Genomic DNA, 24,413 nt, shown 5'->3' on the forward strand with positions numbered 1-24,413 from the left:
ACGTAAACCGGAAATGCTCCGAAAGCTAGACCGTCCCATTTCTTCGGCCTTCGGAGTGTCCTTCGCGGTCTACGTAGACCGCATCCTTCGAAGGACGCGGTCTACGAAGGATGCGTCCTATGAATTGGGACACAGCCCTTGAATTGGAACAGTACTTGGGCTACGACTGATGACGTTTCACAAGAACGCAAGCACACAAGTACAGAAAAGAACGCGAATAGGCTACTTGCACAAGCACTTCCTGATTCGCCGTAATACAGCTTCACAGCTTCCGGTCAAATATGGCGACGTTCTACACCCTGTGTTTACAAGAGCTGCCGACAATAAACATCACTGATGTATATCGATTATGTAGGGAAACGAAAACTCCGACAAGCAAATTGGAGAAGGGGTTTAGGCTGTATGCTGTGACCTATATTCACAGCTACGAAGGAAAGACAACTACGTCTAACAGACGCTAGCAACTGTCAAAGTCTAGTCTGTCCATTAACTGTCACTTTCTAACGTGTATTACGATGCAGAAACAGCAAATTCCAATGAGATTTCTTAACCAGTGTTTTATATCAGCCTTGATGTTTGCCTGTTGTGTTGAGTAATAATAGTTTAATTTATAGCCACGGTTTTGTGTACATAAAAGTAATATTACTTAGCTACCTAACGTTTCTTTCCATGTAGTAACATGTTATAGATGTGATGATGGAGTAACCCAGTACAATTGATGCTTAATGAATTTGTATGTGTTATTTCATTCAGTGTCCAATAAAGACAAGCTGACAGTGCAGGTCAGCGTGAGAGCCTTGTGCTACAGGTCGATGAGGAAGAGCGAGGCACCACAGTTTGAGTCTAGGCAGGAAGCTGTTTTCATCCCTGTTCAGTGGTGTTTGTTCAGTAGCAGTAGCTAAGCGTAGAGTACAGACTACAGTACAGTAAAGACTACAACTTTTCAATATTCAAGTTATTTATTGTCGTTTGCACAGCAGAAGTACAGGTACATTGGAATAATTGTGATTCTTGGAGTCCGCTTTAAAAAAAAAGGCAGTGGCTATTCGTACGGCGACCGTAAGAATAGCAATTAGGCTATTCGTACGGCAGCTTGTCACATGACCGACGGCAGCTTGTCACGTGACCCGTGTCCGTAAAAATAGCCATGGTAATTATAGTAATTAATTATATTAATTAACCCTAGCCATAACCTGCCGTGAAAATAGACTAATGCAGTATTTTTACGGCGCGCCGTAAGCATAGCCACTAGCTATTTTTACGGCGCGCCGTAAGCATAGCCACAACCTTGTCTTAATGTAACTCACCTCTGATCAAGGCCCAATCCCATTTCTAGCCCTTACCCCTCCCCCTTACCCCTCCCCCTTACCCCTTCCCCTTGCCCCTCAATACAGAGGGGTAAAACGTTCCCCTAGGAAATGGGACGCCCCTCCATTACGTGGCTTCATCGTCGCTGACTGCGGACAGCTGACTGCTATGTCAACAGAGGCAACGAGTAGGCATGTTTCAGATCAAGCATACGTTGCGTTGCCTCACAGACGTGTCTTGTCGTGAATAATTTGTTGATAGGCTACAAAAATCCATGTCTTACATGCACAAACACATTATGGTCACTGGAATGTGATTTGATCTTCATTCTAACTGACCACTATATCAAAGCACAACAGTACAAGAACATATTGCATTTGGTTTCTTTATTAAAAGTAGACAATTACCGATGGAAACACGTAAAATGTGCCGGTGGAAGAGCATGAAGATCCTAAATAATGTTAAAACGTTAATTCGTATTAGTTACGATCAGTGGGTGTTCAGAAGGAAATACAGTTGAGTTCCACGCGCACAGACCCCTCTCAAAGGCGGCAATTGAGTCGCATTAATTATTCATTCATGATGCCGTCCTCACCGGTTATAATGTCGGTTGCCTTGGCCATTTTTCTGTTTCTACGCCTGTCTGCTGCTAAAGAAAGACACCGGAGGCGACGAATGTACCACCAACGCATACGTCTGCTGACGAATCAAATGATGGTACGTATAACTTCTTTATTTTTTCATTGTATGAAATAGGCCTATCAGTTAACCAGCCGGCTCAGCTGGAAATGTAGGCTAGCTCTCGTATGTGTTTGTATACGATCTGTTTTTTAACCATGTAGGCCTATGTGTTAATTTATTTTTGTCAGTGCCGGGTGAGTTAGGAAATGTTATCATCAAGTGGTTTTAAATAGTGATGTAATGGTTTGCGTCGAGGCATCGGGGCGTGTGTCAAGTAGGTGTCGGCTCCTCCCCAGCGAAGCTCCGTATCGAGTAGGATTCACAGGCGAAATTACGTTGTGCTGTATCGCGATATGAAAATCTTAGACAAATGATTTATGAATTCTCAAATGATTTGATCGAACCACTTTGGTGGTTCATCTGGCTGAGAGGCTTTGACATTTCATGACGCATCATCTCGACCCCAGTTTGAAAATCAGTCTTTTTGTTTCTCCAGGCGGATCGTCCACCTATGTACTGCAGGGTGGATGCGACTGTGCCCATCCTGCGGATATGGCGCGATGAGGGGGCTGAACTGTGGCAAGACTTTCGCCTGTCCAGACGTGCCATGAACAGCCTGCAGAGGCTCCTGGACAGGGGGCAAGATCATGGTTGGGGGAATCAATTTGAAATCCTGATCTACGTCTATTGGCTTGCCCATGGACTGTCATACCGGGTGGTATCCAGTGTGTTCAGTGTACCAAAGGCAACTGTGCACAGAGTAATACACCGGGTGGCACAAAGTATATGGAACAATTTGAACAGGGTGATCTCCTTCCCACAGGCCTATGAGGAGCTGAAAGCAGTAGGGCAAGGGTTTGCCGATCTATCAGGGACCCCTGCTTTTGTAAATGTTGTCGGGCGATAGATGGAACCCATATTCGGATCAAGCCACCACAACGACATCGATTAGACTATCTAAATTATAAGAATTTCTATTCAATTAACATGCAGGCCATATGTGATGCAAAGGGGACATTTTTGGACATTTTTGTGGGCTACCCAGGGTCTGTCCATGACACAAGGGTAATGAAAAACAGTCCCTTTTATTTGACTGCCAGGTATCCACCGCCGGGTTACATGCTCTTAGGTGATGGTGGGTACCCCTGCCTCCAGACGCCCGTATGTCTGTTGACTCCCTACAAAGAGCCGGTGATTGGGCGGGTGCAGCAGCGCTTTAATTACCGCCAATCCAAGGCGCGTTCTGTAATAGAGCGGGCCTTCGGGATGATGAAGACAAGGTGGAGGTCAACCCTTTTCCGGGCGCTCGAAGTCAAGCCTACCTTTGCCCCCCAGGTCATTGCTTCCTGTGCCTTCTTGCACAATGTCTGCTTAAACAATGGAAACACTGGATCCTGATGCAGACATTGCCAGGGATGACCTTGACCCCCATCCCCCTCAAGAACAAATTGGAATAAATGAAACACCAGGATTTGCTATCCGAGACTCACTGGCTGCCCAAGTCTCATATGAATTTTAAATGTTATCACTTGTAAATAGTTTTTTCTACAGTTACCTGTTGGTTTTTTATTACGCTTACTTATCACTTGTAAATAGTTTTTCTTGTTGGTTTTTATTACGCTTACTTATCACTTGTAAATAGTTTTTCTTGTTGGTTTTTATTACGCTTACTTATCACTTGTAAATAGTTTTTCTTGTTGGTCTTTATTACGCTTACTTATCACTTGTAAATAGTTTTTCTTGTTGGTTTTTATATGCTTACTTAAAACTACTTAAAAATAGTTTTTCTACCGTTACCTGTTGGTTTATGTTCCCTTACAAGTTTATCCTGATGATTATGTTCATACTGTGTTATTTATTTGTTGATTGATAGTTGTTTTAAAACTGATTGATAAATGTTTTAAAACTATCTGCTTCTTGTAGCATTTATCACACATAGAAAAAACTTTTGTAAACAAGAACATTTAATTGTTCAACAAGTAACTTTAAATTAGAAATATAATTTAAAGTTATAAAATGGCATACATTTATAAATAGCAATAAATATATACAATAATAATAATAAATAGTAATAATAAATTAATAAATAGAAATATATATAACAATAATAAATAGGAATAATAAATAGCATAAATTAATAAATAGCAATAAATATAAATATATATAACAATAATAAATAGGAATAATAAATAGCATAAAATAATAAATAGAAATATATACAACAATAATAAATAGGAATAATAAATAGCATACCAAAAACATAGGAACAACAAAAATCAATAATTATAATTTGTTGACCATCCTCTCAAAGAGATCAAGAAAGCGATCTGTCTTGGCCTCACTCTCTTCATGGCGCCTCTGCTCCTGAAGTGCCTCCTCAGCCAGGAGTTCTGCAACTGTTTTGGACCTCCTTCGCATGATTGATGTGGTCGGCGGGTGTACTGGGGTGCTGGCTGCTGTCGGGGGTGCTTGGTTGTAGGGCTCCACCATCTCCTAAAGAAACAATGTAAGTCAGTTGTTAGAAGTCATTTTCTTTAGAAATGTTCAGCTAATATCTCATGAAACATGATTGAATAGCAGTTAGTGAAATTCATGAAACCACATCACCCTCACCATGAGGATAACCATGGGGTCTTCTTGAATCGAGGACACAAGGACTGGTGGGTCGATTGTTGGCCGGGCACCAAGAACCTTGTGCATCAAATCATAATACTGCCACGTCGCCACTGTCACCTCCCCACTTTCCGTCCCCGACCCAGTTTTGGGAGTCCTCAAATCCTGAAAGAACAAACAGACACACACACACACACACACACACACACACACACACACACACACACACACACAAACACACACACACACACACACACACACACACACACACACACACACACACACACACACAAATACTCAATTACAACAAAAAAAATGGTCTCGTTTGGTTGATACATTCATTAGGCAATTGGTAATTGTTTATTTCAAACTAGACACATACCTTGTACTTCTTTTTGAGGTTTTCCCACTTCTTAGAAGCCTGTTGCCTTGTAACTTTTCCCTCCATCCCCATTTCTTCCAGAAAAAGCCTACATCACAGCCAACGTACAGTATAACGACACAGACATTCAGTGGGCTATTGAGCTCAACACAGAAATACCAAAGTAGAAAACAGACGCAAGAATGAAAAGATTGAACAACGTAAGACTCACTCCCACTGTTTTCAGGCGATCATTTTTGACTTGAGAAACTCATTGTCCCTGGTCGACCTGAAATTAATGAGGTGTCTGGTCTCCTGTGGTGTCCCTGAGGTAAAAGTGGAAAGGAAATCTTCAGTTTGACAGGCGAGCGACGTAGCCTAGCTGGCAGCTTTACCGATATCAAAGCAGTGCGCCGGTATAATCAACCAAGGAATAGTAGTAGTAAGCAAATCCACTGCACACAAATTTTACTTGAAACCTTAACATGTCATGTCAAGGGTTATCGGATATCTATCTCAACAAATAGCGATAACGGAACACATTAGCATCGGCTTCTAGTGATTCAAAACAAACTTGACTAGTGAATCAAAACAAACTTGACTAGTGATTCAAAACTAACTTCACAATTAAAAACCGCTCGAAAATAGTTTTATTACACCTGTCTGCCGTAATTAAAGTGCTGAAAATACTTACATTTGTGCATTTCCTTTGTTTGAGCCATCGCTGCTGTTGATAATGATGCTGTTGATGATGATGGTGATTTCGCTTGGCCACTAGAGCGCGCCAAAATCTTGTATGTATAGTTCAACGGTTATTTACCGTTATGTCATGTTTTATATCGAGCTCAGAGATCGCATTGTCCGTGTATGACTTCGAGCTGAATATACAGTCAACTTTACATAATGAGTCCGAATGATAACAACTAGTAAAAATGCATTTTCGGCCGGATTTTCCTCGAAGCCCTCCCTTTGAAGTGTGGTCCTTGGATAGCTTCGTTTCAAGCTACGTTTTCGCTTCATTTCAAGGGCTACGTAGCCTTTTGTCTTCGCCCTACCCCTTAACCAAAATGAGAATTGGGACACCCTTACCCCTTCAAACCAAGGGGGAGGGGTAAGGGGGAGGGGTAAGGGGTAGAAATGGGACGCACCCCAAGCCTTTGAGATGCAGATGACTTAAAGCTATACTGTACGATGAGAGAGAGATGATTTGAAATTAGCTTCTCTTCGGAGTTCAGTTTAACTCCTCCCCCACCTTTCAGGACTCCCTGCCCCCACCCCTCGACACAGAGCCGTGCACGAGCGCTGCTGGCCGATTCATGCTCAGTTACGTAAGCATAAGCGCAAGCTCAAGAGGCCCTTGCGCACCCCTTGCGCGACTTCTCACGTCTTGCCTGCGTCGGGCGATTTTTCTAGACTTGCGTCATTTTTTATGTAAGCTTTTACGCGAGCCGCGCAGCCTGCAAGGCTGTGATTGGTCTGCTGGTCTGGTTACTACTTCCTGTCTGGGGCATCACATTTCCGGTTTTCATACCGCCATTTTTAAAAGCCAGAAGGCAAGGACGATTTTCCATTTCGATTTTCATACAGCAAGAACATCAAGAGCCACCGACATCAAGATGAATCGACAGCAAGAGCTCTTGAGCGAGGCAGTGCGTCAATACGAGCACTTGTACAACCCATCGCTGGTGGGCTACAAAGACACACAGAAGTGCTCGAATTCGTGGGATGAGATAGCATCCAACATGGGCATGCCGGTCGGAGTGTGTGTCAACAAGTGGAAAAGCATACGGGACAAATATGTCCGAGAGAAAAAGGCGATGCAAAGCAGAAGTGGCGATGCTGGGGGAAAGGGGGTTTCTCCCTGGTTTATATCGCTGTCGTGGTTGGGGGTGCACATAAAACACCGGGCGACCTGCTCAAACTACGACAAGGTAAATATGAAGGTCTTGTTGTTTTGACGGAAGGAAAGCTGATGGAGGCAGGTTCAACTTGTGCTCGAACAGCATTTTGCTAAAACTGCTCTCTTTGAAAACGCCGCCGTCGCTTTCCCGTCCATAGGCTCCGATGTCCACCATTGTAAAGCGATATCTGGCATCGCAAATTGCCATCAGCACGAAGGAGTGATTACCTTTATAGTTAAAATAATCACTACCGGCATGAGGTGGTGCCTTGACATTCACGTGTTTGCCGTCGAGGCTCCCAACGCAGTTCGGGAAGTTCCATAGTTTCCAAAAATCCGCTGCTATGGATGCCCACTGGTTGGTCGAAGGAACGGGCAGGTAGTCTGGCTGCAGCGCTTTCCACAAAGCCTGGCAGACCTCGGATAGAATGCGGCACACTGTGCTGGATCCCAGTTTATAGCTGTCAGCTACAGCCTGTTGTGTTCCACCCGAGGCTAAAATTCGTATCGCCACAGCCAGTCTCTGGGCGACATCGATTGGCGCGCTGTGGGTGCCCTGATGTTGTATGTGCGGCTGCACACGACGAAGCAGCTCATCGAATCGGCCAGCCGACATACGAAAGTACTTAAAGTGGTGCTCTTCATCGATAGCCCTCATAGGTTGGACAAGAATACGATATTCGCCCGTCATTAGTCTTGGTTGATTTAGTGGCCGTACAGACCACCTCCGCCTCCGTCTTCTCCTCTGCTGGTGCCTCAAGATAAGAAGCTGCTCCTCAATGAGTAGCACCTCCAACGCCCTCAACTGTCCTTGGGATAGGATTGTCCGCTCTGCCATAGTTCACTGAATGTGTAGAACATGACTGGGAGGCGGTTTATAAACAGCCGACGACGACGCCCACACACAAATACACCATATAGGCTTCACTTAGGTAGTCTTCGACCAATAGCAGGAAAATCTCCTTTTCATGGTTCAATTTGAGAAACGCTGCCGTAGGAGGAAGGAGGGTGGGTGGTTTGATAGAATGGAATCCGGCAGGCTCATATACAAAAGCATTAACGTGAAGTGAAGTTAACTTTGCTACCAACACATTATGTCGTTTTAAAATGTAGAGAGATATGCACATTTATACAACCCCAATGATCAACAACTTCATCACCCCTGTTCCTCTGTCTGTTGCCATCATTCACTGTGTATGGGGAGAACACGATCTGGCACATAAACAAACCAACGACTCCCACAGACAAAGACGTCATTCTCGAGGTCGTCTTCAACGAAAAACTTTACTCCACATATTACTCCACCTACTGTTCTGGCGGTAAATTGCTTGGCAACACGCGCAACCTTAAAGGGAGCATGAATTGCTTCGAGTAAATTTTGCGCAACAACGTAACACCAAAGCTGAAGCAAGCAGCCGCCTTTACTTCAACGGCAACCATTGCGTCACTTTTCAGGCCATTCAACTCCCTCAGCTGTCGCCATCGCTGAAAGCTAATCCAATATTTATTCTCGTTTTTCCTCGAGCAGTCTCCAACTTCTTTTTTGTTGCTGCCTTTTCAGTTTCTGTCTTTCTTTTTCTTGCCTTTTTAAAAGGATGAACCGGGGCAAGTAACGGTGGCAGTGGTAACTTCAGTTGTTTCTCTTCCATTGTGTAAACGTTGTAGGCTCACTAGGTCTAGTCCACTGTCATGAACTACTATGACAACAACGCTTTCTTTGCCCTCCGTGAACGCGCTCAGGCCGGCTCAGGCTCGTACACAGAGGGGAGAGAACGCGCAGGCTTGTGATTGGTTCTTTAGATCTGGGCACAGTGTCTCCGATTGGTAAGCATTTTAACAGGTTTATAGCACCTGTGTGAAGTTGGCCCCCCGTCTCATTCAAAATATTAAAATAACACTGCTGTTCGTTTGTGCTAGGTTTGTGCTGGTTTGTGCCGTAAAAATTATCGTTTGTGCTGGTAAGGATTTTGAGTAATTCAAAATTGCATTTTCTGGCATGTGACGTCACCCAGCCCCCCGTTCACGCCCAAATCTCATCAAAATAGTCCCAATCGTTAGTGCTACGTTTGTGCTGGTTTGTGCCGTCAAAAGAAATTGTTTTGCTATTATGGTTTCTTAGTTTTTCCCGTTTGATTTTTCACACATGACGTCACTCAGCCCCCCGTCCTCCTTCAAATCGCGTCAAAATGGTCTCTATCGTTAGTGCTACGTTTGTGCTGGTTTGTGCAGTCAAAATAAATATTTGTGCAACTATAGTTTAAAAGGTATTCCAGTTAGATTTTTCTCACGTGACGTCACTCAGCCCCCCCTCCATCTTCAAATCGCGTCAAAATTGTCTCTATGTTTAGTGCTACGTTAGTGCTGGTTTGTGCTGTTAAAAGAAATGTTTTTGATACTTTACTTTTTAAGTAATTAATACAACTTTATTTTCCCTTCTTGTTATGTAAACAGTCCACTTGTTATGCAACCATCACCCCTAGAACGCTAAAAAATCGTGTCAAAATGGTCTCTATCGTTAGTGCTACGTTTGTGCTGGTTTGTGCAGTCAAAATAAATGTTTGTGCCACTACAGTTTAAAAGATATTCCAGTTTGATTTTTCTCACGTGATGTAACTCAGCCTCCCTGTGCATCTTCAAATCGCGTCAAAATGGTCTCTATGTTTAGTGCTACGTTAGTGCTGGTTTGTGCTGTTAAAATAAATGTTTTTGATACTTTACTTTTTAAGTAATTCATACAACTTAATTTTGCCCTCTTGTTATGCAACACAGCCCAACGTCAACCTTCAAATCGCGGCAAAATGGTCTCTATCGTTTGTGCCAGGTTTGTGCGGTCTTGTATTCTTGTTACTCGTTGCGTTCTCGTCATTTCAGGTTGTGTTCATTGTATTTCTCCGTGCTACGTATGTTCATTGTTTACTCGTGTTTCTGACCTCGGACTGAACCTGTGTGCCCTATTTGGATTATGTTTGCTTACCTGTGTACCGTATCCTGCCAGTAAACGTTTGTTCTTTATTCAACTAGGCCTACTGAGTTCTGAGTCGTGCATTTAAGTTCTGCACATCACCTTCAATTCTTAACAACTATAGTTTTTAAGTGACTTAAATTTTTATTTGGTAAAGCCTTGATTGGAATAGTCCTATTAAGAATTGATGCGTCGATGTCATGAGGTTGTATTTTAATTGTTCAAACACTGTCTCACAAGGTCTTACCTATACAAAAAAAAAAAAAAAACTTCCTGTGGCGAGTGAAAAGTGGTAAAAATAGATATAGGCAGTTTCTTCTGCTTTGCCGTTCAAGTGGTACAGTGGTATGGTTGCCTGCTGCTCTGGCTGAGTGCACATTCTGTGCATCTATTTGTTTGTGTTTCATCTCATGACCCTGCTACTTACAGCAGATACCGTGACAAGTGGCTAATAAAGAATATTACATCTAAATCAAAACCAGACTGAAGTGAACCAAACTCAAATGTATTTGAAAATAACGCACAAAAAACAAGCAAACACCTCATATAAACAGGACATACAAATGTGATGATTGGGGAACAATCAATTATTTTGACGGCACAAACGATAGAGCCTATTTTGAGATTTCAAAGTGGACTGTGGGCTGGTGAGGTCAAACGTGGGCATAATAAAGCTTTAACATTAACTTAAAAACTATAGTTGTTAAGAATTGAAGGTGATGTGCAGAACTTAATTGCACGACTCAGAACTCAGTAGTTGAATAAAGAACAAACGTTTACTGGCAGGATACGGTACACAGGTAAGCAAACATAATCCAAATAGGGCACACAGGTTCAGTCCGAGGTCAGAAACACGAGTAAACAATGAACATACGTAGCACGGAGAAATACAATGAACACAACCTGAAATGACGAGAACGCAACGATCGAGTAACAAGAATACAAGACAGCACAAACCTGGCACAAACGATAGAGACCTTTTTGCCGCTAGGTTGACGGTGGGCTGTGTTGCACAACAAGAGGGCAAAATTAAGTTGTATTAATTACTTAAAAAGTAAAGTATCAAAAACATTTCTTTCAACAGCACAAACCAGCACTAATGTAGCACTAAACATATAGACCATTTTGACGCGATTTGAAGATGCACAGGGGGGCTGAGTTACATCACGTGAGAAAAATCAAACTGGAATACCTTTTAAACTGTAGTGGCACAAACATTTCTTTTGACTGCACAAACCAGCACAAACGTAGCACTAACGATAGAGACCATTTTGACGCGATTTGAAGGAGGACGGGGGGCTGAGTGACGTCATGTGTGAAAAATCAAGCGGGAAAAACTAAGAAACCATAATAGCAAAGCAATTTCTTTTGACGGCACAAACCAGCACAAACGTAGCACTAACAATTGGGACTTTTTTGATGAGATTTGGGTGGAACGGGGGGCTGGGTGACGTCACATGCCAGAAAATGCAATTTTGATCAAAATCCTTACCAGCACAAACGATAATTTTTACGGCACAAACCAGCACAAACCTAGCACAAACAAACAGCAGTGTTATTTTAATATTTTGAATGAGACGGGGGGCCAACTTCACACAGGTGTTTATAGCAGATACAGAATTCGTTTTTTTTTCCGCTTCTTTTTCATTGCCCATAAGTTATTTATTGCTGTCAGGATGTAAAAAACAATTTCAACAGCATATTAAAAAGTGCATATTACTGGATCCCGTACAATATGCCTTTAAACTTCTGTCCTCCATGGATACAAGCATAATTGATTTCAGGATACTTTAACTGGGGTCCTATGTTCCCCGGGTCCTATGTTCCCCGTTTTTCCCAGAAAGGGTCCTATGTTCCCCTGTAGCCATACGGCGGGGAGCATAGGACCCTTTTTGGGAAAAGCGGGGAACATAGGACCCTTTTCTGGGAAAAGGGTCCTATGTTCCCCGCAATCTATCGATCTTTAAAAATATTTGAACTTTGACGCGACATTCGCGTGATGACAGCCAATCGGCATTCAACAGCGTGGCCACTGAGTGACATGTGTAACGTAACAGCCAATCAGCGTTCAACGGGCCAACTCAGTGCAGTGCAGTCCGGGGTGAACTGCAGCATGGAGGAGAAAGTGATTGTTGCCGTTTGCGACTCCCGGAGCTCTTTATATAATAGTATATAATATACCGGTAATATAATTGTATAATAATATCACGGCCAAAAGCTATGTGCGCCTCCGGGTGGCCGTAGCGTGGGGAGCTCTCGTAGGGATTGGGCTTCTCGGGGTTTGTTTACCGGCGTATGAATAGACTGCGTCAGGTTCTCCAACGTCTCTCCCTCTTCCACAAAAGGTAAACACATGCAATGGTAGTTATCTCGGCCGGTATTTGGCAGTAATGGTGGAAAAAGTAACAAAAAGGGAACATATAACCAAAAAGGGAACATATAACCCTTTTTTTTTAAAAAGGGTCCTATGTTCCCCGGTCACATACATATCGGGGAACATAGGACCCTTTTTGGGAAAAGCGGGGAACATAGGACCCTTTTTTTTAAAATAGGACCCGGGGAACATAGACACGCTCCCCTTTAACTCGGAATGTTCAATTTACTTTTGCTACGGTAATGTGTCTTGAATGAATGTATTCCACGTGAACTCCTCTTGTAGAACTGCACATTATGTTTTCTTTGATAATCCTCCACTGCCTTCTGCAACTCAATATAAGCAGAAAATGTAGCACCCACAAACAAACCATCCTCCGCCATATAGTCCAAAAGAAAACCGTACCATTTAGTCCAAAAGAAAACCTTAACCAGAGGCGCCGCATCCCATTAGGCATACCAGGCAACTGCCTGGGGCCCCGCAATTGTTTGGGGGCCCCGGGCCACGGGGGGGGGCCCCTTAGAGCCAAAAAAAGAAAAAAAAAAAATCGCTCCCCCCCCCCCCCCCCCCGTCAACAATCGCTCCACACCCCCCCCTCCCCCCGTCAACAATCGCTCCCCCCCCCCCCCCCCGTCAACAATCCTCTGCCTAGGGCCCCCACACTACCTAGAATCGCCCCTGACCGTATCAATAGAAAACTCCTTATAAATGCTATTCTTACAGTCGCCGTAAGAATAGCCACTACCTATAAATTACGCGCCGAGCAAACTGGAATTAGCCGGTCAAGTGACAAGCTGCCGTACGAATAGCCTAATTGCTATTCTTACGGTCGCCGTACGAATAGCCACTGCCTAAAAAAAAACATCTTTATTTTATGAGTGAGAGAATATAACAGTAAGCATTCAGGATGGTCGTTTTTTTCTAGCACAGTTGAGGTACTTACCTTCATAAGAACCAAGATGTTTTTTACACCCATGATGCTGAGGTTATATTTTTAATGATTTACTTTTTTCTCTTAGATCAAGCTTTGTGATTCATCACCAGTGATGAAAAAAGAAAGTAAATCTATGGGCTGTAGCTGTCTCTGAGGTGAAAAGAACAACAAATGCAATGGCATCACGTACACCTACATCTGTAACTGTAACTCTGTTCAGTTCAATAACTACCCCAACTTCATGTAAGACTATGGAAGCCTATATGTAGCAAAATTCAAATGGCAATGCAATTTGCAATTCAATAAGTAATTACGTTATGCAATTTACAATGCATTATTCAATTTCATAATGTAATTTGCAAATACGTTATTCAAAGTGTATTTCAATATGCAAAGTGACAATGCAATCCTCAATTAAATTTGCAAAAGTTATACCAATAAAAATACGATAACATTTTGTCAAATTCTTTGAGTTCCTTTATTCAAATTTAAAAGCTATAGCGTCCCCGTGATTGTAATCCACTTCGCCACGCTCCGTGTGTTGCGATATTCAAATGACATTTCAATCCGCAAAACGGAATCCAAAACGGAATCCAAAACGGAATCCAAAGCGGAATCCAAAACGGAATCCAAAGAGGAATCCAAAAAGTCAATATGCAAAGTGGCAAAGGAATCAGCCAATCAGCGTCTGGGAGGGAACTACGTCACTTTCTATTGTCTCCAAGGGCATCTCCACGGTAATAATAATAATAATAATAATTTAATTTAAAGGGCGCCTTTCAAGACACCCAAGGTCACCTTACAGAGCATAAAGTTATCATAAATCGTTTAAAACAAGACATTGTGGAAAAATAATTATAATAAATAAATAAAACAAAAACAAGACAAAACAAACAAACAATCAAGACAGTGATCAGTTAGAAGTTGTGTGCGAGTTTGAACAGGTAAGTTGTGACTTGAAGGTTGTAATGGTGTCTGACTGTTTTATGTGTGGGGGGAGGGAGTTCCAGAGCCTGGGTGCTGAACAGCTGAATGACCGGGCACCCATTCGTAATGAGTCGTGATGTGGGGATACATAGTAGTCCAGCAGAGGTTGAGCGGAGGGAGCGGGAGGGAGTGTAGCCTATTCTTGGAGGAGGTCGCAGAGGTAACTGGGGGCTAGGTTGTCGAGAGCTTTGTAGGTCAGGAGTGGGTGGAGACGGTGGGTCTCCCGACCCTATGTTTCGCACCCAGTGCCTGTAGCATTTGGGAAATCTTTGTGTTTACCACTCTGGCGTCAAAACGTACCAGTGAGGATAAGTCGTCTATCCTATCTCCCAGAACACGCACTCTATCTACTGCATCTGTGTCTTCAACAAGATTGTTCTCCACATCATCGGCCAAACTTCGGAGCGTATCAATAATCTCCATTGGAATGGTGATACTCATAGAATCTAGAGTTACAATAAGTAACTATCGTTTCAGCCATTTACTCTACAATTCAGAATTGAATGAGAGGAGGGCTGACAATCAAATATCGCGCTTCAGAAACGGCCAATCATAGGAAAGCCCGCCCTGCCTTGGTTCCCTCCCCCATAGTGCCAAAATTAAATCTGAGCGAGAGCGTAAAAACATCTTTCGTGAGAGGTTTTGCGCGCGCTGAGGTAATTTGCGCGCGCGAGAGGCTGTTTTGCGCGCGCGGAGATCATTTGCGCGCTCGCAGTTAATATCTACGCGTGTGGAATAATATAATACGCCCGAATGCATCTTTTATCACATTGGTGAATTATGGCACTAATGTGTCGCCATACTCATTTATTGGAGTATGCGCGAACAATACTTTGGGTTTTCGCGCCGGCAATCTCAACAAACAAAATCAGTCGAGAGGAGACGCCACATCATGGGGAAGCAGGGCTCTCAAGTCTCACGCATTCGGCGTGAGACACACGCAATTCGACCCATGCACACGCTCACACGCCACACTTCGTATTTCTCACGCAGAGAAATTACCAGGATAGCGCCCACCAACTTGCGCCACTATTTAACAGTGGAACAGGTAGGAATCAAATGGGTTCCCCTTACAAAGGGTGACCAGATGTCCTCTTTTGCCCAGACATGCCCTCTTTTTGAGACACTTTTAAAAATAAATGTATCCGGGCGGAATTTCAAAATCGTCCGGGATTTTATTAAAGCCTCATACATGTTCACATTGAATTTGCGTTGCGTTCCTCTGGGTCGTTCACAAACTACTTAAGCTACGCCCTCCCCACCTCAGTTCTGTTCGCTTTGCATTGCTGGAAGTGAGTAGGGGGAGTGGTTAAGTAGAGCCTTCAGATTGGACGGTTTGACTTTAGAGTTACCGTCATGTTTTGTATTTTTTTTTTTGTTGCCATTATTGTTTTATAGGGACAAACATTAACAAATTCCTCCTATAGGGGATTGATAAAGTTCTATCTATTGAACAGAAAGAAACACTTGGTCATACTTTACACACTGTTTACCACAGCATTGGCCTACTGAATGCCACAGATATATTTTAAGCATTGGACTGAATGCCACATAAATATATAATTATGTTTTTGCACGTTTGCAACGTTTAAAAGTTCAGGGAAAAGTATAGCCTCTACTGGTGTTGCTTAGGCCAATATCCTTTTGAGGCAGTGTTGTTTCCGAATATTAGTGTTAAGGGCCAATAATGCTTACTATCATACATTAGTCACCATGTCTGTGGACGGGTTAGGGTTAGGGTTCGGGCTGGCTCCATACATTACGAAGGAGTTAGTAAAAGAGGTCAACGAGGCAAGTGGTGGATTCATTGAAATGGTTGAGGAAATTTGAATGCTGAGAAACTACAGCAATTTGAAAAGAGTTTGTTTGTTTATATTTTATATTGTGTGTTGAAAGTTTGATATTTAAACCAATAATACAGCTACACTTTCACACCATCACTTTGTTTATTGTTTTTTTAATCTTTTATTATCATTTCTGGGTACATGGTCTTAAGAGACATCAGGCCTCTAGGCTTTGAGTTAGGCCCTCAGTTTGGCTCTTTGATTGGTGAGTGCACATTTATCCTTTGGCACATTCATTAATGTATTGACATGAATGTTTCATATGTTCCAAAAAAACATGAATAACATATGCACGACCGCGTTTTACGACTGCTTAATGGGTGCGATGTAGGTCTTAATTTTTATTGAAGTGGTCTTAAAAAAGTCTAAAAAAAAGTCTTAAATTTGGGTTGATCAAACCTGGGGAAACCCTGAGATAAGTAGGGTGTTATCAATTCATACATATCCAATTGTTTATTAATAGTATTTTTGTTCTAGGACCAGCATTGGTGGAGTTGGAGACGGTCACATTCTGGCGCTGTCGCTTCAGTGCTCCTATTTTCATCTCATAGAATAATATGACTTTTTTCAACTATTTAAAAATAAACTTTTGTAGACTTGAACTGGAAACACGTCCTGTAAGTCTTTACACAAATCTGTATAATAATGTTGTTTGTTTCTGTACTATTGGTGCGGTCACATTCATGTATATAAATTCTGATAAGACATGGACATCCCCAACTCCAATTACACCATCTCTCAACATGCCACTACTTGTGTGCTATTTATCATTCACATTGTCACGGTCTCTCCCACCGGATCCTAGCTGCCACTAGTTTTCTCTGTTAGTCTTGTCTGTCTCTGTCACATTCTGTTTCATGTACGGGGGCGTGGCCTGCTGAACTCCCCAACCCAGCCACGGTGATCACCCGCACCTGACCGTCATCACCAATCCCGCCCACCTGTATATATTCCCCAGTCATTCAACCATTCGTCGCCAGATGGTCAGCTAAACTTACCTGGTTAAGTTATCCTCCGACCTCTCTAGGACTTTCTAGTTATTCTCGTTATTCTCGTTCGAGTCGCCATTTCTGATCCTGTTGTTTCCCTCCTCGGTCATCGTTGTCACGTCCACCACTCGACTCCCTTCTCCTGCCGGAATACCAGTTCCTCCGAACCGTCGAGGGTGACTATCTGTCCGGCAATCTACCCGACCCACCAACTCCGGATCGCCACGAACATTCTCCTCTGCTCTGTGTAGCAATAAACTGTTTAATTGCTACCAACCTCGTCCTGTCGTAATTTGTGCCGTGCGTTTGGGTTCACCCCGTCTTGAGCCGTAACAAACATAGACCTATTAAGAAATAATGATACTATTAATCTGAAACGTAAAGCTATTTTCTTACCAACGATGTCCCTGCCTGACACATATCCCCGTCACGTAGGGACTAGACTAATGACGTAGGCTAATACAAAAAATGTGACTGAAAAAGGGACTTCCCTTGTGTAAATGCCAGGTTCTATGAACATCCTTTCTGTACCGACAGCGATATATTGATGCACTTCTTATGACAAATGTACTTAGCCTATTGTAAGTCGCTTTGGATAAAAGCGTCTGCTAAATGCCCTAAATGTAAATGTAAATTTGGATGTCTGCGTCGGGGCCAGCAGACCGCTGCAGTCCAAACTCTCGCTGGAGACGTAACTCCTGTAGCTCCTTTCTCAGCTCCTGTAGGGGAGAGCCGGGTCGATTGAAACACTTTTCAGTTAAACGTCTTTTTCAAAGATGACGTTACGTATACAAATAATTTTAACATGTGATCAACAACTCACAGTTGTGTTCTCTTAGTTACAAGTGAAATTTAATACATATGTTGGACGATCGAGCTGCTTTTTAACTTTGAACGTAAGTTGACATTTGTTTCAAACGCCCCGCCTAGTAGGGACGTTTGAAACACACATGCGGGACGATTGAAACAGCATATTTTAAAAAGAATCTATTGCCCTTACTCTTGTTTTTATGCAACATACTAGACAACATACTAGTTTACTCGTCATTGCTAAAATCTCACATAATTCCGCATCATATAAATAGGTCAAAATATATTTTTGGCCCGTGCGTAATTATCAAGATGCACATTTCGATTAAAACTCACCTTTCTTCTTTTGGACGACTACATTTGCATTAAATTTACTTATTTCCCTGTCCTAAGTCATGTTTAAGGATACCCAGTTGAACATCCTTTTATTTATTTTAAACAAAAACGACCAGGTCAACAGGATATCACGAGACCTGTTACAGCGGATATTTATCCAAGCGCCGCACAGGGTTAATTTCTTTTCGACACGCACAGCCTGGCGCACAGAAGCATCCGGAGTCTCTGTGGACAGGTAAGTGGCTAAACTTATTTTATCTGATAAATATTGTGTAATAGTCTGCACATTGACATGAACATTATGTTGAAATCATATAACAAGCAGAACTTTGATTAAGATTGCACTCTAGCTGATTGATGGTAATGGCTGGAGAAAAAGATAAATCGGCATGCCATGTGTCATGACCAAGAGCAAGGGTGTAGAAGGCTGGCCTATAGCTTATACCCAGCAGTTTTTAAGTGTGCATGTCCACTAAATTCAATTATTATTGTCATAATTTAATGTAGCCGTTGTTATTTTGGATGCGTTACAATCATGGACGAAAAGTAGGCCTACCCAGCGAAATATTTAATAGCCCAGCTCCCACTCATAGCCTAACCCAGACCTAATAGTTAGTTAGTTAATCAGTCTAGAATGTTAACTGAATTGTGCTGTAGGCCTACATTTACAGTATTTCCACTGCAAACTAGTGCAGACACATGGACAGTATAGTAGGCTGAGTATTTTTATTCTTTGTCACACAGGTGACACAGGTAGTGTGCACTCCCGTCGGTGCAAGCCTCATGCGACCACTTATAACAAAAGACACACTGGACCCACTCTTCCCCAGGCATCGAGGCGCTGAAGAGCTCGGAGCACACGAGGCAGCTGACGTCCTCGCTGGATAGGCCTAAATAAATTGGAGAAGTGGAGGCAGCAATGGTGGTGAACTCTGCTGCCTCCGGAACAGGACAAACTAGGCCTAAGGTGGGGCTGACTCCATCAGCGGGCCAGGTGATGGTGGGAGGAGCAGCTGAGGTGGCAACTCCAGCAACTCCGGCATCAGGAGCGGGCGAGAACAGCCTCTTCTTGGGAGCCCGAGAGGAGGGAGGCTGCTTGGCGGGACGACGCTGCTTCCCAGTTCCCTGCTTTTCCGCCTCTAAAGCAGCCCTCACCGGGGTGTCCGTAAGTATAGCAGTTGTCCTGAAAACGTTAAATTGGACGTTTTGGACTTTTAAAAAAAAAAAAAACTAAAAAAATGGACTTTTTTTATGAACTTGGACTTATGGGACTATTTACTTATCTATTATGAACTCTGTTTAATCCTCTGTTGCTTCTGATGAAGTGTTCCTACCTGAAGTGGCACCTGGAGAAGCGCTGACCTCGTCACCCGAAGCCTGGGGAGGAGGACGGTCTGTGGAATAGGCTCCGGCGAAGTCCTTTTCCTCAAACGCAGAGGGGTTAAAAGGCCAGATCCCTGGACTTGAGAACCCGGAGGTAATGTTGTTCACTGTCGCAGCCTTTGGTAAGGCTTCAGCAACGATGGAGGGCACATCATAAATGGAGATGTTGATCCCTGGGTGGCTCCTCATCCACCTGTCCGCCGCACTGTTTACGTACCCCTTTAGGGGGCCGAAGACACTAATGTCCATTGGCTGCAACCTGTGGGTGCAGTGGGGAGGGAATGACAGCAGCACTATGCCATTAGCTCTGCAGTAATCAATTGCTGCAATTGACAGGTGGGACGGGTGATTGTCCAGCAGGAGGAGCAGCTTCGACTCCTTGGACACACGGGTGTGCCTGGTGAAGTGGGCCAGGTACAGGAGGAAGTCTGGCTCCTTCATCCAGCCAGTTGGGTTGCCGCTGCCAGCACAGCCAACGGGTCCACCCCTCAGGAAGTGGTCTTTGAACCGCTTACGGGGGAAGATGAAGAATGGCGGAACAAGGTCGCCCTGCGCATTGCCTGCCAAGGCAACTGTGACCAGGGTCCCCCTCTCCGCTGAGGTCACTGACCCGACCTGCTTCTGCCCCATCTGGGCGACGACACGGTCTGGCACCTGGACAGTGGTGACCCCTGTAAATAGTTGTGAGTATAGTTGTGTATATATATATAGTTGTGTGTATATAGTTGTGTTTTTTGTTAATAAAGTTCATATTAAATACCGGTTTCATCAATGTTCCAAATGTCCTTGGCCTGGAACTGGTGCCGTTCCAGCACCGTCTTTAAATTTTGGTGGAACAAGTTTACATTTGTTTGGTTGAAGCTGGACAATCGCTGTTGGCTAGTGGCCTCTGGACGCCGAAGGGAGAGGCTGCCACTGCGCTCCATGAAGGAGGTGAACCAGTCCTTCCCCGCCATGCTCTTCCTCGACCAGGATGCAGGGAATGGGCAGCTGAAGTGGACTGCCAGCTCAAAGGCAAATTTTCTGACCTGAAGGGGTCATAAAAAGTTGATGTTTATGTTTATGTTATTTGTTCATATTTATTAAATCATATTTATTAATTAAAGCATGTGCATAGCATACTTGTGTGCCTGTCCTACAACTTATGTAGCCCTTTTCACAACACTGACCTCATTAGGGGTGAGCCCAAAATAAATGGCTGCTGCCCTCTTCAGGTAGTCCCTGACCTTTCCCTCCTGCGCTGCGTTAAAAACCCTATTGTGTGGGTTATAGCCAGGGGACCTAGCCGCTTCACTGCCCTCTTCTGCCCTCCGCTTGAGGTAGCGTGACAACGTCACATGGTTAATGTTGTTGGCCAACGCTGCCTGCCTCACTGAGCTCCCAGAATTGACCTCGCTGCAGGCCCTGGAATACACCCATGCAGGAACCTGCCCACGGGAGGTGGTTCTCCTTCTCACGCGCGGCATTTTTCACTCTGTAATAATCTGTTGATGCATGTGATAAACACGTTTTGTTCATTCAAAATATGTTATTAATTCAAAGCAATAATTATTCATTGCAAAACATTGATTAATTCTGTGATTTATACAGGTAATGATCGTGCAATGTTCGCGTAATTACGCATGGTATGTGCGGGACGTTTGAAACAGGTGTTTCAATCGTCCCGCCAGCGACTACTGACACTTAAACCTTTTTTACCTCTAAACTTCAAAACTGACATTGCACACTTTATCACAGGTTTAAATACTAATTCATCTGTTGTATAGTGATATTATTATGGCATGAAACAAAAAAATACAACTATTTATTACAAAAAAACTACCGCAGGAAGGATTTTACTTACAGCTCTCGAAAACAGGTTCGCGGGATAACATCTGAACGGCGTGACGTCATTACATGAAATTTCCCGGGGTTGGTCAGTCTTGCTTGCTGAACGTAGTGACGAATTTTGACGTGAAAGCCTTGCGTGGTTTTCGAGTAAATCGCTGTGTTTCAATCGTCCCGTGTTTCAATCGACCCGGCTCTCCCCTACTTCATTTGAGACGCTTTCAGCAGCGGATGTGGACATATCCATGGCAGCCGGTTCAGAGAGAGCAGTAGTCTTGATCGTTGAAAAGGAGATCAACTTCATCTTCCGGAGGGGCAGTTTCGACGAACCGATCCACTCTCTCCCACACGCCGCGCCTTGGGGTTCCGACTGTATACTGGTTCCACTCACAAATGGGCGCTACAGCACCTTTTGTAAGTCTCCTTCGACCCTGAAGAGTAGTCGGCTCAATCATCTTGTCAGAGCTAAAGTGTCTGCTACAGATCTTAGAGTGAGTGGTGATGACATATTTATCCCGGCGTATGTTTACAATCCATTGTCTCCTCACGTCAGTTTGGCTCGGAAAGCCATGGAAACTTATACCCCTTCGGATTTGGGCTTTACAGTGGGGGACACGGCAGTGCTCGGTGTAGGTTTCTCCTGCCTATAAAAATGAACCGTTTTTAAATGTTTGCGGTCTTGATTCATGTCTAAAGTGTATCAACGTCAGCTGACTAGCGCGATAAACACACAGACCGGAACCGGCCGAGCTGCATTTTTTGAAACAGGAAATACGTCAAACAGCTTAGTGCATACACCCTATACATATGCTGCTATCCATTTGGATGTACGAAGTGCTAAAGTCGCAAATCTCCCAGCTTTCTTGCGGCATTTCACTGAGGCACGCCCCCTTTCGGTTGTAGTATCTCGTCGCTTTCAAAGTAGAGCGAGCAGAGCTGTACAACTCGTCAAGAAGATGGCTGCGCCCATAGTCAATGGTAAATAACGATGTATTTTCTTTGTATTTGTACCACGTTGGTGGTTTTAATGCCGTTTTTAAATCCTCTTAAATACTTAATTTCATTGCTGCTTTAATCCGGTGACCAATTTATGCATTGCACGGTCTTGCTTTGCGTGCAATTCAATGTAAAGTTGTGTTTTCAAGCTGGTTTGCTAAAATAGGCTATGTTGCCAATGATGACTAGCCCGCTACTAACCCTCATGGCTCGAGAGAAACACGACAGCACTTGTTGAAATTAAAATTGGCGAAAATGGCAAAATATTATTGCAATGTAAAATAATAATAATACATTTAATTTAGAGGCGCCTTTCAAGACACCCAAGGTCACCTTACAGAGCATATAGTCATCATATATCGTTTAAAAAAACAAGACATTGTGGAAAAAAAAAAAAAATAAACATAAAAAATAAATAAAACAAAAACAAGACAAAACAAAACAAACAAACAAACAATCACAACAGTGATCAGTGGGGTGTTCCACAAAGCCGGTTTCATCACATAACCGGGTAAGTTAACCCAGGGTTTTCGGTAACCCTAGGTTTTCCGTTCCAAAAGGATCACGGTATGTTAGTTGCTATAGCAACATATGCTCTGAATCAAACCTGCCGGTTTTATCACATAACCGGGTAAGTTAACCCAGGGTTTGCGGTAACCCGAGGTTTTCCGTTCCAAAAGGATCACGGTATGTTAGTTGCTATAGCAACATATGCTCTGAATCAAACCTGGTCGGTGCAGGTTTTGCACAGGTTAAGTTCAAAGATAACCCGGTTTTGCTCAGGGTATTTAAACCCGCGTTCACCACAGCTTTTACGTGATCACAATGGCATGCCCTTTTGACGAGAGGCCGATTGATATCGGAGCGCAAATAATTCGTGCCATTCACAGAGAGAGATTAATTAGACCACGGCTCGACATATTGTCCTTTCCGGAGGACTTTTTGCTGGAGAGATATCGTTTTTCACGTGGTTCTTTGCTTTATTTAAATAACCTTCTCCAACCATACATTGCAAATGTTACCAATCGTGCATCTGCCCTCAGTCCACTCCAAACAATTTGCACAGCTCTCCGTTTTTTTGCGACGGGAAGCTTTTTGTACAGCGTAGGAGATGCTGAGCACATAGGCAAAGCCACGGTCTGCCGCTCAGTACGTAAAGTTTGTCTTGCGCTGAAGCGGTTGTTGCGGAACTTCATCGTATTTCCAGGCCATAAACCCACGAGACGCATGAAAATGGAGTTTCACCAACTTGCAGGTCAGCATTATCTACTTTACGTGTTCCCAAATGGCACCGAAATTATCCTCGTTGACTTTTCATCTGGGTGTTTTATTTCAGGATTTCCAAATGTAATTGGGTGCATTGATGGCACACAAGTGCCCATACTGGCCCCATCTATAAATGAGGCAGATTATGTGAACAGGAAAGGCTATCACAGTATAAATGTTCAGGTAAGTGTACACTGCCTATATTGGATATTTCCAATATCTCCATGGTTTGTTAATCGCTGTCGATCTTTTTCTTTTATCACTAGATGATATGTGATGCTTCCCACATGATCACCAATGTAGAGGCAAAATGGCCTGGTTCAGCCCATGATGCAAGGATGTATCGTGAATCCAATTTGAGCCGTAAATTTCAAGAGGGTGAGTTGCATTCTGAACATATCATAGATCTCATATTATTGTGCTTGTGCAAGATAGCCCAAAGTTTGTATTTGATCGCAGGGCAATTCGATGGGTGGATCCTAGGAGATCGAGGGTATCCATGCCTCCCGACGCTCATCACCCCGTACCCTAATCCCGCTCCTGGACCACAGACTACATTAAACCGGGCACACAGCAGAACCCGCGTTAAGATTGAAAACACATTTGGGATATTGAAGTCCAGATTTCAATGCCTACGTGGACTAAGAGTTTGTCCGGAACGGGCATGCGACATAATTGTTGCATGCGCCGTCCTCCACAATATCGCCACCCTGCGCAAAGAGATGCCTCCCCCCTTTGACCCGTTCCTCGAGGAGGAACACATTCCCCAAATGGATTCAAGGGCTGGACAAAGGATGCGGGAACACATTTGCCAAAATCACTTCAATTAAAAAAAAAAAAAA

The 24,413-nt window shown here is 43.5% G+C and overlaps 2 protein-coding genes and 2 long non-coding RNA genes across 6 annotated transcripts; 2 read left to right on the forward strand and 2 right to left on the reverse strand.

The window, feature by feature from the left end:
* Nucleotides 1-4,192: 4,192 nt before the first annotated feature.
* Nucleotides 4,193-6,238, reverse strand: LOC115560506 (uncharacterized). 2 transcript variants are annotated; one of them, XR_003979766.1, is made up of 5 exons: nt 5,658-6,234; nt 5,196-5,289; nt 4,985-5,072; nt 4,603-4,767; nt 4,196-4,482 (listed from the first exon to the last, which is right to left on the reverse strand). It is a non-coding gene; the product is annotated as an uncharacterized LOC115560506 (long non-coding RNA). The 2 variants fall into 2 exon arrangements; XR_003979765.1 differs by having other exon boundaries at nt 4,193-4,482; nt 4,985-5,289; nt 5,658-6,238.
* Nucleotides 6,239-17,912: 11,674 nt separating this feature from the next.
* LOC115560391 (uncharacterized) lies at nt 17,913-20,089 on the forward strand. 2 transcript variants are annotated; one of them, XR_003979744.1, is made up of 4 exons: nt 17,913-18,334; nt 18,844-19,264; nt 19,425-19,576; nt 19,819-19,960. It is a non-coding gene; the product is annotated as an uncharacterized LOC115560391 (long non-coding RNA). The 2 variants fall into 2 exon arrangements; XR_003979745.1 differs by having other exon boundaries at nt 17,915-18,334; nt 18,930-19,264; nt 19,819-20,089.
* Nucleotides 19,362-21,507, reverse strand: LOC115560390 (uncharacterized). Its single transcript, XM_030379796.1, has 3 exons — nt 21,326-21,507; nt 20,243-20,510; nt 19,362-20,153 (listed from the first exon to the last, which is right to left on the reverse strand). The coding sequence occupies exons 2-3, from the start codon at nt 20,436-20,438 to the stop codon at nt 19,399-19,401; spliced, it is 951 nt and encodes a 316-aa protein (XP_030235656.1). The 5' UTR covers nt 20,439-20,510; nt 21,326-21,507; the 3' UTR covers nt 19,362-19,398.
* A 1,413-nt stretch (nt 21,508-22,920) lies between these two features.
* On the forward strand, nt 22,921-24,401 carry LOC115559751 (putative nuclease HARBI1). The gene is made up of 4 exons (XM_030378805.1): nt 22,921-23,560; nt 23,642-23,754; nt 23,838-23,949; nt 24,031-24,401. The coding sequence occupies exons 1-4, from the start codon at nt 23,131-23,133 to the stop codon at nt 24,399-24,401; spliced, it is 1,026 nt and encodes a 341-aa protein (XP_030234665.1). The 5' UTR covers nt 22,921-23,130.
* Nucleotides 24,402-24,413: the final 12 nt, after the last annotated feature.

The sequence above is a fragment of the Gadus morhua genome, chromosome 15 (assembly GCF_902167405.1).
Source record: "Gadus morhua chromosome 15, gadMor3.0, whole genome shotgun sequence".
Taxonomy (NCBI): domain Eukaryota; kingdom Metazoa; phylum Chordata; class Actinopteri; order Gadiformes; family Gadidae; genus Gadus; species Gadus morhua.

Coding starts and splice junctions, on each gene's coding strand:
- LOC115560390 (XM_030379796.1), bottom strand. CDS start 20,438: ATGGCGGGGAAGGACTGGTTCACCTCCTTCATGGAGCGCAGTGGCAGC. Junction 20,154..20,242: donor TTGGAACATTGATGAAACCG/GTATTTAATATG, acceptor AACTATTTACAG/GGGTCACCACTGTCCAGGTG.
- LOC115559751 (XM_030378805.1), top strand. CDS start 23,131: ATGGCATGCCCTTTTGACGAGAGGCCGATTGATATCGGAGCGCAAATA. Junction 23,561..23,641: donor GGAGTTTCACCAACTTGCAG/GTCAGCATTATC, acceptor GTTTTATTTCAG/GATTTCCAAATGTAATTGGG. Junction 23,755..23,837: donor ATCACAGTATAAATGTTCAG/GTAAGTGTACAC, acceptor TTTTATCACTAG/ATGATATGTGATGCTTCCCA.